Source organism: Ruditapes philippinarum, unplaced genomic scaffold, assembly GCF_026571515.1.
Source record: "Ruditapes philippinarum isolate M1 unplaced genomic scaffold, ASM2657151v2 ctg6401_1_1_1_1, whole genome shotgun sequence".
Taxonomy (NCBI): Eukaryota; Metazoa; Mollusca; class Bivalvia; order Venerida; family Veneridae; genus Ruditapes; species Ruditapes philippinarum.
The window spans coordinates 18,879-38,802 of NW_026860006.1; the positions used below are offsets into that span (position 1 = coordinate 18,879).

The following is a 19,924-nucleotide window of genomic DNA, read 5'->3' on the forward strand; positions in this document are numbered from 1 at the left end:
TACCTAATAATGTAGCCTTATGCTTTACTCTTTCCTAACTGTATAAACTAGGCTTACTGTACAATTAGCCTGGCATTATACATTACTTTAAACTGGCTATAAAAGTAATATGGTTTAGGCTTAATTGAAAGACAAATCCATTTAAGATACTGTGTATATATATGTATAGCATTTTAAGGGTTAATGCATACCAAACAATGCTTGCAAGAACAGGCCAGGGATTAGACAAGATGCAGTACTGTATGGTTACATCTCTCTTTAATTTAAACTTTCATAAAAGGTATATATGCTTAGTTATTGTTACTGCACTGTCTGAAAACCCAACATGAGATCATGTGTGAATATCCTTTCACCGTTGAAGCAGATGGTGTGTATATGCTGTATTAGACTGAAAAAAGTTTTCTTTTAAAGTACATACATCTAAAGTATAAAATTTGAGCCGTGTCACGACAAAACCAACATAGTGGGTTTGCGACCAGCATGGATCCAGAACTGCCTGCGCCTCCGCGCAGTCTGATTAGGATCCATGCTGTTCGCTATCAGTTTCTCTACTTGTAATAGGGTTTGTAAGCGAACAGCATGGATCCTGATCAGACTGCGCGAATGCGCAGGCTGGTCTGGATCCATGCTGATCGCAAACGCATTACGTTGGTTTTGTCGTGACGCGGCTCAAACATTGATATATTGAGATGATAGCATTGTGACTGAGGTAACTGCTGCTGATATCTCATCCTATGATATTCTGATATCATTTTATGTCCATGTTTCCCTATCATCTGTGATGAATGAATAATTTACAACATGTTCAATGCCTGAATCTGATATCAGCATTAAATTATTCCTACATGTATATATCATTCCTCTGTCTGGTACAATGTACTGTATTTCAGTTTTGTTGATGTTGGGGGGGAGTGCACATTTAATTGAATATCAATAATGTTTGATGCATTTTCAAATGAAAATTTCATTTTGATTGTTTGTTAAAACAAAAACAATGCCATGAAGTAAAAGTCAATAAATAATTCTTTGTAAATGTTGCAGTTTTTTGCATATCTGTTATTCAAATGAGGTTGATATACTGTCAGAATACCAATTAATGTTCGCTAAATTCTTGAAATATAAAATTCTAAAATGCATTTAAATGAATAAATTATATAGGCTGCAGCAAATGAATCTGCAGGAAAGAAAAGAATGATAATTTTTTATTCATTTATAATACTTTGATGTGGTGATATAAACAATGAGAAGGGTAATGATGAATTTGGTATGTATATTACCATGGCTGGCCTGTCTTTGATTGTTACCGTGGCTGTGTAGTGTATCCTACAATAATGGCATTTATTCAAGGTACCTCACACAGGCCATAACAGAAAAATTAAGGAATGAGAATGCTTTCATTTAAATTAGACTAATCTAGCTCTAGCTATAGGTCTCGCATGTAATTGAATATGATATGTTTCCAGCAATATAAATCTAGATATATAAGGGATATAACACTTTTATTGCATTTACTTTGTGTTTTTTGTTTTTAAATCTTTGGTAGCCTATCTTATTTTCCCATTAGGGAGGCATTTACCTAGAAGATTTTTGGGCAAGGCACATATTTTTTCTGTAGACAGTATGTCTAACATCATCGTTACAGAGTCTTAGAACATCTTGTAAGAAAACTAAACTATTCTGTATATGTAACAGATTAGTGTTACACCAACAGACAAACTAAAAAAATAAAAAATCCTTAGATATTTTTCTATGTTATTTACACCCATTTGACCTTTAATATCAGTAGAAATTTTGTTACAGAGGTCGTCTGGAGACAAATGCAGAGCAATGGTTACGTCTGCTTCACACAATACAAGACCTGTTGGCATGGATACTCAAGAAACAGCATGATCTCAAAGCTCAACGACCAGTTGGGGGAGATAACTCTACATTGCAAAAGCAGATGGAGTCAAATAAGGTCTGTCCGCATTACTCCCCTTTTCTCTATCTTGATTGTTAGACAAATTGGGTATTTTGACCATACTGTAGAAAGTTACGCATACTTTAAGCCCATGCTTACACTGTACAGGTTTTGTACTTCTTTTCTATATGGTCTCTTAAAGATTAGTTTAACCTTAAATATATAGCAAAACAACACAAGGAAGTTTTGAAAGACTTTGTCAATTTTCTTTTGAAACATAAATTTGATATGAATGTAATTACCTATATATTTTTAATAATAATTTTGCTAGAAAAGAAAGTAGTCCAGCAAACAGTATTTTTTATATGGAATGATAGTTGATAAATCGTTCCCTAATAACAGCCAGATAAATTTACTGTTTTTACCCGACAGCTATTTATTATAATCTGATAAAACTAATTGCTTCCACTCTCTCTTTTATACTATATTTCATCGTACATCATTTATAAAGTCAAGGTAACGAGGTTGGTGGTCGTGATAGGTATGATGGTGACTTTATTGAATTATTTTTTATCGTTTATTTAGAATTTACGGGAAGAATTGAGTATGAAGCGTCAGTTGGTCGAGCAGACGTTGGAAGCCGGGCGCCTGTACCTGCAGGAAGAAGGGGAAGATAACCGGCTCAGTGTAGATAGTGGAGACAGCAGCGAGACAGGTAAATATATAACACAATATAGTAAAGCCGGGCACAAGACTTATGCATAGCTTTAATATATATCATTGTCATTAAAAGTTAGGCATCAAGAATTTTTCCTCTTATTTTGGTTGGGCTTTAAACCAGTCAAATGCTGTAAAGGTGATACGGTAACTGCAACTTTCTATAACCTTATTTTCTGGTTGATTTAGACAGTAGATGACCCGATATTTCTGTCACATGTACACTAAAGACCTTCACACTTCCTGGAAACCTTTTTCATAGGACAAACCAGTCTGTGGTGAGACTTGAACCAACACAGACTTGATACAAAAGATTTTAAAAAAAATCATCTTAACCACTTTAACCCAGATTCCATGCAACAAGATGATATAATTACTCTCACACAATGTAATGTGAATTGAAACATTTTGTTCTTTTCGTATGTGAAAATTATGTTTATAATATTCTTTGAGACATATTTATTGTCTAGTGCTATTATTGGAAATGCATGAAAGGCAAGCAATGTATAATTTTATTTGATTCAATTTTGTTACATATTTCTATATCCTAAAATGATGAAATGCAATAGCAACATAGTAGTTCTAAAGATATATAACTAACATGATATATGGGTATTTGATTGTGAATAATTTGTATTTCTAGGTGATATAAGTTTAGAGAAATCACCCGAGCATGAAGCTCAGGAGCTCATTAAAAAGATTAGACGTCAGATCCGCCTCTTAAATAGAAAGTGGGCGGAGCTTAACCAAAATTGTAACCAATGGCAAGCCATTTTAGACGAGGTCTCAGAGGTAAGAATAGAATAGTTTATTATCTACTGCATGTTTAGTTTCTTTTTTATTTTAAATAAGATAATAGGTTGAATAGTGACATGAAAATTTAATATTCTCCTGTTGATTGTGTATGTATTTGTAAATTTGATTGTCCAATATCTTACTATACAGACTGTTTAAGCATATCCTCTTCTTCTCTTAGTCGTTTAAATTGTAGATCTGCTATTTATTTGTTTAAATGAATACTAAATCTTACATTGCATTCCTACAGAAAATGACATTCTTCCAAGATTCCATGGATGATTTAAATGAAAGTTTAGTTAAAGCCGAACATGAGAAGGATAGCTGGCAGCCTGTAGGTGACATCCTCATAGAAAACCTGCAGTATGAGATAGAGAAAACTAAAGTAAGTGAGATAAAAACAAAACCTACAGTATGAGATAGAGAAAACTAAAAGTAAGTGAGATAAAAACAAAACCTACAGTATGAGATAGAGAAACCTAAAGTAAGTGAGATAAAAACAAAACCTACAGTATGAGATAGCAAAAACTTAAGTGAGATAAAAACAAATCCTACAGTATGAGATAGAGAAAACTTAAGTAAGTGAGATAAAAACAAAACTAAAGTGAGATTAAAACAAATACTGTAGTATGAGATAGATAAAACTTAAGTGAGATAGAAAGTTGTATGAGAAAGAGAAAACTAATGTAAGTGAGAAAAAACAACACTTTCTATAAGATAGAGAAAATTACGTAAATGAGATTAAAAAAACAAAAACAAAAAAACAGTATGAGATACAAAAAAAAAAACACTCGAGTAAGTGAGATCAAAAGTAAAAGAGATCAAAACAAAACCTGCAGTATGAGATAGAGAAAACTAAAGTAAAATCAAGCCCTGCAGTATGAGATATGTACAAATAAATATAAGAAGTGAGATAAAAAGCCTAAGAGATATATCAACATGATCAATGTAAAAATTAAAGCATCGGATTGGTTGATGGTTGTACTAATGTCTATTCTTTTGTCAGTAATAATGCAGGAATAAGGCACCTGACATTTCTCAACTTGTGACTCTTGAAAGTTGCCAGATAACATTAATAGTATATGTTTAGTTTGAAGTTCAACTAATTAGAATTCATTATCAAAAACTGACAGATTTAAGATTTGGAATGAAACATGACATTTGTTTTGTATTTCAGACATATCAGCAAGCAGTAGCCCCTATACAGGGTCAGGTAGACAATGTAAACGACCATGTTAATGATTTTGAGGCAGCCAATGTTGTACTGTCACATGTTTAAGTCACATAAATTAGAAGATTATAAACAAGGGTAATATTATTATTGCTTACGTGACCACAGTGAAGTGTAAATCTAGGATTTTATATACATGTACTAAACTCCTGTATCCTGCAGGATTATGTAATTCTAAGTTTTTGTGTGAAATTGTAGGCATATATTCATTAATGCATTTATATTCCTTGAGAAATGACTACTTTAAAAGGATGAAACAGTTAGTTGCTCTATTTCTTCATTTTAAGTACACCACATATACAATTTGAAATGGTTCTTATTGTTGTTAAACAGAATGGTCTTTTAATTTTATGAAAAAAAAAGTATTGAAGTAAATATCCTGAAAATTTGATGCTTATCCAGGTAATGAAGTGAGTAACTCACTGTTAATCAAAGTCCTACCTGTGTATAAATGTCATTTACTATAGAAATCAATAGCATTGCATGTAAAGAGTCTACAAGAATTACCTAACAAGGTTAGCAGGAAGTGTGAACAATGATTAATCAGTCAGAATTATAGTTGTATGATTTTATGATTATATTAACCTTTATAATTGTATGTTATTTCTATGTTTAGATGGAAAGAAATCCAGTTATCTGCTGAAGATAGGTTAAAAAATCTCCATGATGCCTTCCGTGCTTTTGGTCCGAACTCTCAACATTTCCTCTCAGGTATATATTTTGTATTACCTCAGCATTTCCTCTCAGGTATATATTTTATATAACCTCAACATTTCCTCTCAGGTATATATTTTATATAACCTCAACAATTCCTCTCAGGTATATATTTTATATAACCTCAACATTTCCTCTCAGGTATATATTTTATATAACCTCAACATTTTCTCTGAGGTATATATTTTATATAACCTCAACATTTCCTCTGAGGTATATATTTTATATAACCTCAACATTTCCTCTCAGGTTTTATATTTTATATAACCTCAACATTTCCTCTCAGGTATATATTTTATAACCTCAACATTTCCTCTCAGGTATATATTTTATATAACCTCAACATTTCCTCTCAGGTATATATTTTATATAACCTCAACATTTCCTCTCAGGTATATATTTTATATAACCTCAACATTTCCTCTCAGGTATATATTTTTTAACCTCAACATTTCCTCTCAGGTATATATTTTTTAACCTCAACATTTCCTCTCAGGTATATATTTTATATAACCTCAACATTTCCTCTCAGGTATATATTTTATATACCTCAACATTTTCTCTCAGGTATATATTTTATATAACCTCAACATTTTCCTCTCAGGTATATACTTTATATAACCTCAACATTTCCTCTCAGGTATATAACCTCAACATTTCCCTCAGGTATATATTTCATATAACCTCAATATTTCCTCTCAGGTATATATTTTATATTAACCTCAACATTTTTTTCTCAGGTATATATTTTTATATAACGCTCAAACATTTCCTCTCAGGTATATATTTTTTTAACCTCAACTTTCCTCTCAGGGTATATATTTATTACCTCAACATTTCCTCTCAGGTATATATTAATGTATCTCAAAACATTTCCTCTCAGATATATTCATACATGCCATATCCCCCGCCGGGGGGACAAAAAACCCCGATTTTCGACCATGTCTCCCGATCTCCCGCGTGGGATCGAAATCCCCCGATTTTCAAAAAATTCAACAACAAAAAAATTAAAGCATCATTTTTACCAATAAACATAATTAAACAATCCTAGACTTAAACAACTTTTACAACTATATATGCCTGAAGTAATGTTTCCAATTAAACAGCAGGGGCTAACAGATAATTGTATTGTTAGTTACTCCGACACACTTCAGCTGTCAAGGAAATAACAAATTCTCTTTGATAAACTGTCAATCAGTGTCAGTATTGCAGGTGCTTAACCAATTTTGGCAGCGTCGATACTGAATGTGTGACGTATCAATTTTTGTTGGGCTATGTAACCCCGCCTTGAGTTTGTTGTCGGCGTTGGGTTTTTGAAGATAAAAAAAATGATCAGGCAATAGAATCTCAAGAATACAGATTAGAACGTTTTGAAACTATTATTTTTTATGTAATGTGATCTATGTTGTTTGCAAAAATAATATAACTAGCTTTGTCTCACAGTAAGCAAAAACACTGAGGAGGGATTGAAAGAGGTAAAATCTCCGTTTAATCAGATAAATAATAAATAATACCTGTTTTAACACCCAAAGGGCCAAAATAATTAGGTCCAATTATTATCCAGTTGTCCAGTACACTCCAAAAAACCTTTACACAACTCTGCATCAATTACGTTTACATGTACATACAGGTATCAAGTGACGTAGTGTCTAGACTCCCCTACTGCATATAAGGCAATCGATGTGTTTAAAAAATTGGTGTGAAGTACTATGACCTGAGTAAACTGGATTAAGATTTGTGTCAGATTTTTTTTTTTTTACGGTTTATGAAAGTGTCAACGGAAATTTTAACACAGCATCCTTTTTATTTCACCTTTCTATGGCTACAAAAATTCTCCGTGGAAAATGTTGATACCTTTTTTAAAGAGAAAAAATTTTTGGCTGTTAAAGTATATTTTTTTTTAATGATTTTGAATGCCAAAAATTCAAGTTATTTGTACTAAAATGATTCAATATATATCTGATATAAAAATGTATTTTATATGATAAACATACATTAAAATTATTTTGTTTTAGGCAGGGATTCTTATTTTATTTCATCAAATATTTTAAGTACTATGTTTATTTGCAATTGTTTACATATTATTCTTTCCACAGTCATGTATGTTAAACTTGAAATATCAAATGCTCTTTTGTAGAAATGTTCATTTTCATAATAAAATTGGGGAAATTTAAATTAAAATGTTTTGGGCATCGTTTAAAGATAACGACTGGTTTTTGTGCTTGCTTAAAAATCCCAGGCTACTTTTGGTCCAAATCCCCCTGCTTTTTAAAAAGGCCAAAATCCCCCTATCTGGGTGGCCTGGAATATTGGCATGTATGGATATATATATCTATCTAACCTCAATATTATTCTCTTGCACTTATTCTCTTAATCTCAACATTGACCCAAGGAAATTTCTGTAAATATAATCCATCAGAATTTTACCCATAATGTTCTATTTATAAAAATAACATGCAGTCTTTTCATATTTAAGGGGGATTTATATTTTATACTGAATTTTACCTAATATCATCTGTTGGTCAATCACCATTATAATCATCCTAATAAGTTAACCTTTTGAAATGTATAGCCAATTCAGCTTAGCTTACAATAAATAATAAGCATAAAGTCACTTTAACTTTGAATATTTTTAAAAATTTGGTCATATAATATTCAAAAATTTGGTCATTGATAGGCATTGCTCTTAACAGAATCTGATGTATTTTTACACTGGTTACTCATGTAAAACTCAACTTTGTCTTTGGGGACCATGAATAAATTTATCAATTTCTATCACTGGTGGGTATTTGAAAGGTTAACCTCAACATTTTTCACATGTATTAACTTACCTAACTCAACAAGTCCACACAGCTGTAGTACCTGAAAAAAACTTTTCAGTTGTTATTTCTACCCTGATGTTGTCATTGACTTTAAACTTATCATGTCGTTAAGGTTGCATTTCTGTTACATTCTTTCTTGTTTACTTAAAATCAACATTTTTTTAACTCAATAAGCAGTCTATTAAAATGGGGTTTAATTAAATTATCAGTCATATTAATCAGTCATATTGACCTTGTTTCAGGACTTCTCAAGTGTTACGTAATAAAATGGAATGTAGAATTTAGATCAACAAGACAAATAAATAAATCCTAGTTGGATCCCAGCCATTTTAGAGTATTAGAGAACAGGTCGAGGGGTGAAAGCGAAAGAAGTCTAAGTGCATATTTGTAAATTTTTCAGGAGAGACATAAAAAACTGTCCTGTTTTTTTTCAGGTTATATATATAATTTAACATTTGTGTACTCTGAAATGAAAATCAGTTATATTGTACATTTAAAAAAATTACTTGAAAAAAAAAAATGAAGAAAAAGATTTTATTTGTAAAAATGTACTTAGACTTTTTTCGCACTCAATATTTGTCAAAATATCACAAATTTGGTAAATGCGAAAAAAGTCTAAGTGACGGAAAACGGGAAATAAACACCCTATTTAGACAGAAATGCTCAATACAGAATAAGTTTGAATCATTACTTACTATTCTGATATAGAATTGGAAAGAAAATAATATAAATTAAAAAAAAAATTCACTTGGACCTTTTTTCGCAGTAAATGGTCATTTAAAAACTTGCCTGATAAATAAGTGACATTTGGGCCCTAAATTAACCGATACTTTTATCTTAAAGGAAAAAAATTTATTAAAGTTTTTTAAATTTTTTAAGGCAAATTTTTGGGTTTCCTTTATTTTTATTGCATTCATTTTCAAAAAAAAAAGGGATTTTTTTTTTTAATTGGCATAAACGGAATTTTTAAATTTTGGATTAATAAGATAATCACAAAAACCAGATACGGGAAAAGGAATTAGTTTCTTCAATTCAAATTTGTAAAACCAAAAAACAACCCATGTCACGCAACTGTATAAAATTGAAAATTTTCCCACAAGTCCAACTTAAATCACTGCCCATGCTACAGTATAAAGTTCCCCAATTTCCCACAATAAAATTTCTACAATCATTTTTCCATTTGCTTCAGTATCAACTTTGTTTACTTTTCCAAAAGCCCAACAACAAATCATTATTTGCTACAGTATCAACAGCTAAACAATTGCACAAATTCAACTCTACAACCATTGTCACTGCTACAGTATCAACAGGCTAACAATTCCACAAGTCCAACTCTACAATCACTGTCACTGATACAGTATCAACAGCTAACAATTCCACAAGTCCAACTCTACAATCACTATCACTGCTACGTTATCAACAGCTAACAATTCCACAAGTCCAACTCTACAAATCACTGTCACTTTGCTACAGTATCAACAGCTAACAATTCCACAAGTCCAACTCTACAATCACTGCCACTGATACAGTATCAACAGCTAACAATTGCACAATTCAACTCTACAATCATTGTCACTGCTACAGTATCAACAGCTAACAATTCCACAAATTCAACTCTACAATCACTGTCACTGATACAGTATCAAACAGCTAACAATTGCACAAATTCAACTCTACAATCACTGTCACTGCTACAGTATCAACAGCTAACAATTCCACAAATTCAACTCTACAATCATTGTCACCGATACAGTATCAAACAGCTAACAATTGCACAAATTCAACTCTACAATCACTGTCACTGCTACAGTCACAACAGCTAACAATTCCACAAGTCAACACTACAATCACTGTCACTGCTACAGTATCAACAGCTAACAATTGCACAAATTCACTCTACAATCATTGTCACTGCTACAGTATCAACAGCTAACAATTCCACAAGTCCAACACTACAATCACTGTCACTGCTACAGTATCAACAGCTAACAATTCCACAAGTCCAACTCTACAATCATTGTCACTGCTACAGTATCAACAGCTAACAATTGCACAAATTCAACTCTACAATCATTGTCACTGCTACAGTATCAACAGCTAACAATTTCCACAAGTCCAACTCTACAATCACTGTCACTTATACAGTATCAACAGCTAACAATTCCAGAAGTCCAACTCTACAATCACTGTCACTGCTACAGTATCAACATGCAACAATGCCACAAGTCCAACTCTACAATCACTGTCACTGCTACAGTATCAACAGCTAACAATTGCACAAATTCAAACTCTAATCATTGTCACTGCTACAGTATCAACAGCTAACAATTCCACAAGTCCAACACTACAATCACTGTCACTGCTACAGTATCAACAGCTAACAATTGCACAAATTCAACTCTACAATCACTGTCACTGCTACAGTATCAACAGCTAACAATTGCACAAATTCAACTCTACAATCATTGTCACTGCTACAGTATCAACAGCTAACAATTCCACAAGTCCAACTTTACAATCACTGTCACTGCTACAGTATCAACAGCTAACAATTCCACAAGTCAACTCTACAATCACTACCACTGCTACATTATCAACAGCTTACAATTCCACAAGTCCAACTCTAACAATCACTGTCACTGCTACAGTATCAACAGCTAACAATTCCAGCACAAGTCCAACTCTACAATCACTGTCACTTATACAGTATCAACAGCTAACAATTCCAGAAGTCCAACTCTACAATCACTGTCACTGCTACAGTATCAACATGCAACAATGCCCACAAGTCCAACTCTACAATCACTGTCACTGATACAGTATCAACAGCTAACAATTCACAAGTTCAACTCTACAATCACTGTCACTGCTACTGTATCAACATGCAAGCAATTCCACAAGTTCAACTCTACAATCACTGTCACTGCTACAGTATCAAGATGCAACAATTCCACAAGTTCAACTCTACAATCACTGTCACTGCTAAAGTATCAACATGCAACAATTCCACAAGTTCAACTCTACAATCACTGTCACTACTACAGTATCAACATGCAACAATGCCAACAAGTTCAACTCTACAATCACTGCCACTGCTACAGTTTCAAAACAGCTAACAATTCCCACAAGTCCAACTCTACAACACTATCACTGCTACATTATCAACAGCTAACAATGCCACAAGTCCAACTCTACAATCACTGCCACTGCTACAGTATCAAACATGCAACAATGCCACAACAAGTCCAACTCTACAATCACTGCACTGCTACAGTATCACAGCTAACAATTCCACAAGTCCACCTCTACAATCACTGTCACTGCTATAGTATCAACATGCAACAATGCCACAAGTCCAAACTCTACAATCAATGTCACTGAAAACAATTCCAGCTAACAATTCCACAATTCTAAACTGAAAGAAAATCACTGTAGCAGTAATCAACAGCTAAAAATTCTTCAAGTCTCACTCTACAATAACTGTCATTGCTTAGAAGTATCAACAGCTACACAAGTGTAACACTACTTTTATTATCACTTCTAGGGGATCCATAGTAAAATTGGTTAAGATGGCCAGCTTCAAAACACTTCAACTTCACAACTGTGGGTTAAATTACAATTACTTTATTATTCTTTCAATTGAGAAAGTATACAACTAGGATGGTGGTTCTACTTAGGTGTCCAAATGTGCCTGAAATAGTGCATGATGGTCTTCCCTTTACCATTTTAAGCTGGAAAGTGCCATGTAACCTTTACAGTGTCCAGGTGACAAAACAAACAATACAATGCTGAAGTATTCAACAGCTAACATTTCCACTAGTCTCTCAATACTATCAATATAACTGCTACAGTATCAACAGCAAACTACATGAAATATACTTCTTTGATTACACTTTTAATACTTACAATTTTGTATCACTATCACTGCTTTAGTACTACAACCACTAAATTATCAATAATTACCACTACATCACTATTTGCTGCTACAGTATCTTTCAGCTTATAGTCAACCCAGTAGCTATAGTATCTTCAGTTTACTATGATATCACATAAGTAGTAGTATTAACTGAAGATTCTGTAGCAATGATAGTGAAAAGTGACTACTAAGACCACTATTTTAGCCATTCCTGAAATTTCATCTATCATGGGGGGTGCCAGAATGAGTCACATGCTATAACAATGGCATTCTAAGGATGATATGACTTTGCCGAATGAAAATGAAGTTGTAATTTCATACGCAGTTTATAAGAAATTAAGTTACGGGTGTAATGACATTAATTTCCATGGAGTAAGTTGTTTTATTAAGATAAAGTATTTAAAATATGATTGAATTATGGTAGAAATTATGCAAGAAAAAATAACTGACACATGTTTTCGGTTGAAGGATCAGAATAATCTGTCCTTCTGGAACACACCCATGGGGCAGGTCCCGTAGGGACGAATATTCCCAATCTGAAACCAGCAAAATATGACAGATATTATAATTCTGTAACTGTAAACAGCTATCACTTCATCACAAACGTTACCATTACTACAAAAGCTATTTCACCAATGACTGCTACAGTGATTTACAGTTACCTCTAGTTACACTAAATTCATACAAAACACCAATCACTGCAAATTGTTATAACAGCTTTTTAAGATACAGCACAAGTAAAAATATAAGTGGCAAGTTACCAGCTGTTACAAAAACTATTTCAACTCTGTTGATGAGGATGATGCTTATGGACAGTGATAAATAAAATATGATAATCATCTGACAAAATGAAACTATAGAATGTGATATGCATCTTTTTGTTGAGCTGTCAAGAAAACAACACCCTGTATCACATGATTTTGATAGGAAAAATTAGGTAATCAAACCGTTATGGCCAGTTTTGGAGGGGCCCATGGTTTACATTTGCTTTCTGAACAAGCATTTCCTGTGGCATTGTCATAAAAAAGCACTAAATTAGTATTTAAATTTTCTTTAACTGACCATCATTATAAGGAGTTTGACAATTTGATATCAATGGGGTTGCTACATTATAAAATATAGTGCTTTTCTTCTTTATTTTCATGCAATACAAATGAGTTTGTTACTTCTTAACAGTTGCACAAAGGATAATACTTATACTTAATGACATTCTATTAATTTTTTATTGTTAATGTATTGCTGTTACCTCATTTAATTTAACATTTAATATTAAAGGCAGCTACGCCCACTATATTTTGATATAAATTAACATTGTAAGTCTATAGACAATTAGCTTTTTGAGCTTTAAATAGGTTTTAATGAGTTGTACATTCTTTGTAATAATTTAAATATAATTCTGTATGAAATAAGCCATCCAATCTTTAAATATATAAAGATCTATTATATGTCATGACTAACATATTTTTTAATATTTAAAACTTAAAACTATGTAGGCATTATATAGATCTTATAATTACAAAATCATGTCAAAATAGGCGTGTGCCAAGTATATGGACTCTAACACCTACACCTGTCAAAATCAGACAACAGTTTCATGTGTGCTTCTTATGGCTGCACCATTGGCACAATATCACCTTTCACGTGGCCCAACATTGTCACAACATCAAGGTTCCAACTTTTTATAAATAAAATATCACTAAAAATATTATGACTAAGGATCCTTTGTGCACAAATTTTTATGCCTGAAAAACTGACCCTATTAATGTTGCAATATTAACCAATATAATGTAATACAATATAGTTTATTTGCTTTAAAGGCACATTATGCCTCAGAAGCATCTTTAGAAAGGTCAAATGATAAAATAATGGTTTTAGAGAGAATTTTAGAAGATGTAACCTGAAAGAAAGTAGTGATAAACATAAAATAATTTGTTATAAAGGTAGAAAAATATAAACAAAGTAGTATTTTGACTTCCATACAAAGTCATTGTAAACTGCATGTACCCTATAATTGTCCAAAAATCAACAGATGAAATAGAGGATATTTGTTTAGTTCAGTGTAAGATCGGAATATATTTCACCGAGTGAGCACCAAAAGGAATATTTCACGAGTGGCGCAGCCACGAGTGAAATTCGAACTTTTTGGTGTTCACAAGGTGAAATCTATTTCAATCTACACTAACTAAACAAATTTTTTTTTATTACACTGCAAAAAGAAACGGGTTTTAAAAAGACATTTTTAACCTAAATACTGAATGAAAAGCGCGCCAAATGATAATTAAAACGTGACGTCATTTACGACGTCACGTCATTAAAGTGGTACCCAGTACTGTGCACGCTGGGTATTTCAACTGAAACACGTAAGGGGCTTAAATTCAAAAACAGTGAAAATTATCCAAAAGTGGTAATTTTCACTGTTTCAAACCAAGTGAAATTACCAGTTTTATATCACTGATATATTTCTTAAAAACACGGAAAAGCATGTAATAAAAAGATAGTTGTGCCAATGAGTAATGTTTGGGGATTCCTATAAAAAGTACATCAAAATTAAAAGCTTTTTGTAAAATAAAAGCTTTCTGAGGCAAAAAATGGGGCCTTTAATGTTTTGATTACATAAAAAAGCCAACAATTTTTCTAATATAAAATTTCAAAATCATTTTATCATTGGGGCAGTTACTATATTTCCTTCTTCTGAACGCAACAAAAAAAAATTTGTTATTGTACAGCATACATAAAAAATGTGTAAGATGAACATTATGAAGTTGAACTAGGGCTGATTTCCTTTTACAATTAGCTTGATTGTTAAAAAGCAAATCTGCAGTAATTCATAATATGTGCTGATAAAAATGTAAGGATGTGCCTAAGAAGGCTAGGATGCTAATATAGTACGAGGGACGGTCAGAGAAAATATCTGGACTTTCCATGCTCCTCTCTTTCCATGTGCAGCTATATACATGTACACACATTATATATTGGTGAAAACTACATTCATTCGCCAATAACGTGGTCAGTCTATTTTCAATGATAGTTTGTGTATACACAGTATTTTGCCCTCTGATATATGATAGGTGTTTTGTCTATCATGGACTCTTTTGTTACAGGAACAACCATGTTTCACGGGTGACGACCATGTTTCTCCATATGACACCAGTACTGGTTGGTTCCAGGAAGCGGACTCGAAAGTGATAAAATATTAAGTTGCAAGAACTTGTTTCGCAATCAAGCTTAAATAAATGTGTTTAAAGAGGAACAACGCTCTGTAATAAAGTTTCTGGTTGCAGAAAGGTGAAAAGCCCTGCCACATCTTTCAGAGGCTTAAAAAAAGATTTTCTGATAAATGTGTATTATGTTCAACCTTCTTCACCGGGTTTCTCAGTTTCGTGAAGGCAGAATAAGTGTTTTTGTGACAGGCCTAGGACTGGGCGGCCAGCTGAGCCGGTGACCCAACAATGGTAGCAAATGTTAAAGCTTTTGTCAACAAAAATCGTCGAGTAACTTTGGAGGATGTAGGCAACAAGTTTAGCATCGGTAAGGCATCGGCACACAAGATTTTACACGAACACCTAGACATGAGCAAGGTAAGTGCCAGGAGGGTGCCTAGACAGCTGTCCGCAGATCAAAAGGCAACCAAAGTAACCAATGCAAATGAACATTTAAGTCGTTTTAATCGTGAAGGAGATAAGTTTTTGAACCCCATTATCACTGGAGATGAGATGTGGGTTCATTATTCCGAACCTGAGACAAAAGCTCAGTCAAAGCAGTGGAAATGAGCTGGTTCCCCACCTCCTAAAAAGTTTAAGCTGTCTCCTTCGGCTGGCAAAGTCATGCTTGTTGCCTTTTAGGATTCACGAGGAATGATACTTACTCATTTCATGCCAAAAGGTCAAACTGTCACCGCCAAGTACTATTCTGAAGTAATTCTGAAAAATCTCAGAGAAAAGCTGAAGCAAATGCATCCAAGGTTAGAACAGAAAAATGTCCTCCTTCTTCACGATAATGCCCCTCCCATATCGCAGCAGCTACAGTGCAGGTTATCAACTCTTACAAATGGCAATTGTTGTCTTCACCCTCCTTATAGCCCAGACCTCGCCCCCTGTGACTTTTATTTGTTTCCAGAACTGAAAAAATTGCTTGCTGGAAAGAAATTTAAGACCAGGGCTGCTTTGATATCTGCTGTTACACAGTACCTAAAGCATAGGTCTACGTCATGGTTCACAGCGGGAATACAAAAGCTCCCACGAAGATGGCAAAAGTGCGTAGACGTAGCTGGAGAATATTTTTGAAAAAAGAGTAGAAGATTTTTTTTAAAAATGTTGAATGGTTTTCGAGAAAGAGTCAAAAGTCCGGATATTTTCTGACTCAATCCCCTCGTATGTGCATGCCTTACATTACTTCTGTGTTATTCTGGACTAATTGTGCCATGAGATAAATTACAGAATGCTTCTACTTGTTTATAAATGTTTATTTTGGGTACCAATCTAAGTTCAGGATCATGAACTATTATAGTCATCATGCACTGTAGTTATAAAAGTAAAATAATGATAATCATAATCATTGTCACTGATACATACTTTGCATTTTAAATACGATGTATTTTTTTAATTAAGAATTTTTTCTAGTATGATCGTTTATTAGTCTCTCAATTTGTATTTTGTCAAAAACTCAAAATGTTCTATTAAAATGTGTATATAAACAAACATCCTTCTGCTAACCCAAATCTGATCTTGCATTGCTGCTGTTTACTATATTACTTGTATTAAATTTATACCAATCTGCCCCTTATTAACGTAACACTAAGGATCTGATGGGCACTAACAGGAGGTCACCTTGACGGGCACTAACAGGAGGTCACCTTCTCGCAACCCTTTAAATAATGGTAAGCTTTCACAATTTTGACAGTGAAGCAGTTTCTTATTTTAATCACTTGAAAACCAATATAGAGTAGGTAATTTTGATTATTTCTAGAACAGACAAGGCGTTGTCTATATAGCCGGCAGGTAAACAGGCAAAAACAATTTTGCATAGTTATTTTCCATTTATTTGTTTCAAATTACTTCATTTTTTTTTTTGAACAAAAATGAACAATTTGTTTTTTCGCACAAAAATGAACAATTTGTTTTACTTCCATTTTAAAGCAAATAGACTGTATAAACAGAGATACTTTGTCTAATGCCTATCTGTAAAGGATGTTTTGATTGCATGGCTTAAAATAAGCTTTTTCGGGAAATACGAATCAAAATGAAGGTAAAACAAATACGGTGGGGCAATGAGATCTACATGCAAAAGTTCATCTGATCTTTAACTATAGGTATATGCAGTTACAGTGAATTTGTTTGGAAGTCAAAATACTACTTTGTTTACATTTTTCTACTTTTATTAGCTCAACTATGCAATATGGTTGGAATAATATATCAAATTATTTGAGAGGACCACCTTATACATTTTAAAATACTGCTTAAACTGACTTTAGAATAACTTAAAATGTCACATTATGAAGGGTTATTCTCTTCCAAAAGTAATGAACATTGACTTTATAACATGAAATAACAATTATATCATTCAGGTTTTTAAAATTTTGTCAATAGGCAAACATTTTTTCACTTAGACTTTTTTCGCATTCAGTTACTAGAGTATACACAGTTTCAGCACTGAATACGAAAAAAGTCTAAGTGAAAAAAATACATGAAAATATGCAAAAATGATATCATCCTATTAACAGTACTACTTTTATCAACAGTAATCATTATAAAACATACTTTAAAACTGAAAATGAAATACTGCTTATAATTTTTGTCACTTAGACCATCACATTTTTTTATAAAATAATTGCGAAAAAAGTCTAAGTGACTATGTTCACTTAGACCTTTTTCGCATGACTGTTTTTTCATATTTCACTTAGTCTTTTTTCGTATTTTTTAAATATATATAAAAATTAATGTGTTGTGTTCAAGATTTTTTCACAGAAGATGTATATACAGATTTCAAACACATTTATATAAAAAAGTGATTTTCTGAAAAAATGTCACTTAGACCTCTTTCGCTTTCACCCCTCGAGGTGTTCTATTTAAAGGGGAATTAAAAAAACATAAATATTTTTCTTAAAGGTGTTTTTATGCTATTATAGAACTTGAGGTGTTAATTAAAGACATAGTTGAGAAGAATAATAAATGTTTATGATGAAGATTATTTCTATAGAATTTCATAAATTTAAAAATTTAAAGGCACATAACGCAACCATTTTTTCAACTTTTGTAAAAATACAGTTGAACTATTTAAATTTAAAAAAAAATAAAAAAGAAGAAAATCAGTAATTATGTAATGTAAAAGTATTTATGATAGAAAAAAAGACTTGATTTATTAATTGCTATGAATTTGTGTACGTAGTCCAATAAAGGGCAATAAAAAAGAAACATTTTAGTTATAACTTTATTCTATTCATTATACAGTATTTGAACTAAAACCTCAGATAAATATGATTGGACATAAACTTGGCTTTTGATATTTAACAGAAATAAGTATTTTTTAGCTCGACTATTCGATAAGAATAAGTAGAGCTATTGCAATCACCCGAGCGTCGGCGTCGGCGTAACCACTTATGTTAAAGTTTTTGTAATAGTTCAAATATTTTCAAAGTCCATTGACATATGGCTTTGAAACTTTGCACACTTGTTCACCATCATGACCCCAACCTGTAGACAGGAGGAGGTAACTCTATCAAGCATTTTGACAGAATTATGCCCCTTTTTCGACTTAGAATTTACGTTTAAGTTTTTGTAATAGTTCAAATATTTTCAAAGTCCATTGACATATGGCTTTGAAACTTTGCACACTTGTTCACCATCATGACCCCAACCTGTAGACAGGAGGAGGTAACTCTATCAAGCATTTTGACAGAATTATGCCCCTTTTTAGACTTAGAATTTACGTTAAAGTTTTTGTAATAGTTCAAATATTTTCAAAGTCCATTGACATATGGCTTTGAAACTTTGCACACTTGTTCACCATCATGACCCCAACCTGAAGACAGGAGGAGGTAACTCTATCAAGCATTTTGACAGAATTATGCCCCTTTTTCGACTTAGAATTTACATTAAAGTTTTTGTAATAGTTCAAATATTTTCAAAGTCCATTGACATATGGCTTTGAAACTTTGCACACTTGTTCAACATCATGACCCCAACCTGTAAACAGGAGGAGGTAACTCTATCAAGCATTTTGACAGAATTATGCCCCTTTTTCGACTTAGAATTTACGTTAAAGTTTTTGTAATAGTTCAAATATTTTCAAAGTCCATTGACATATCGGTTTTGAAACTTTGCACACTTGTTCACCATCATGACCCCAACCTGTAGACAGGAGGAGGTAACTCTATCAAGCATTTTGACAGAATTATGCCCCTTTTTCGACTTAGAATTTACGTTAAAGTTTTTGTAATAGTTCAAATATTTTCAAAGTCCATTGACATATGGCTTTGAAACTTTGCACACTTGTTCACCATCATGACCCCAACCTGTAAACAGGAGGAGGTAACTCTATCAAGCATTTTTTTTACTATTAAGCACTAAGAATAGTCGAGCGTTGCTGTCCTACCGACAGCTCTTGTTACAAAAATAAGTACTGAGATAACAAATAGCTAAATACATAAATCAGCTATGGTTGATTAGGTTGTCAGTCTTTCTTAATTGATGTTGATAACAATCAAATATATATAGTTCAATGAAATATTGTAAAATTCATTCAAGTTGAAATGTTATGATGTATTAACAGATAGAGTTCATTGTCTCACGTTATCTCTTATTAACTCGGTGAAGTTAAAGGCCCAGTATAAC

General features: G+C 32.7%; 1 protein-coding gene across 1 annotated transcript in view; it reads left to right on the plus strand.

The window, feature by feature from the left end:
- The window catches only part of LOC132758603 (dystrophin-like), a 38,089-nt gene that overhangs the window by 8,615 nt on the left and 9,550 nt on the right, over positions 1–19,924 (plus strand). Inside the window, exons 3-8 of the mRNA XM_060750296.1 lie at positions 1,801–1,957; positions 2,486–2,615; positions 3,261–3,409; positions 3,663–3,797; positions 4,590–4,689; positions 5,247–5,354. Coding sequence (XP_060606279.1) covers positions 1,801–1,957; positions 2,486–2,615; positions 3,261–3,409; positions 3,663–3,797; positions 4,590–4,689; positions 5,247–5,354 — 779 coding nt within the window. The remainder of the gene's footprint in view (positions 1–1,800; positions 1,958–2,485; positions 2,616–3,260; positions 3,410–3,662; positions 3,798–4,589; positions 4,690–5,246; positions 5,355–19,924) is intronic.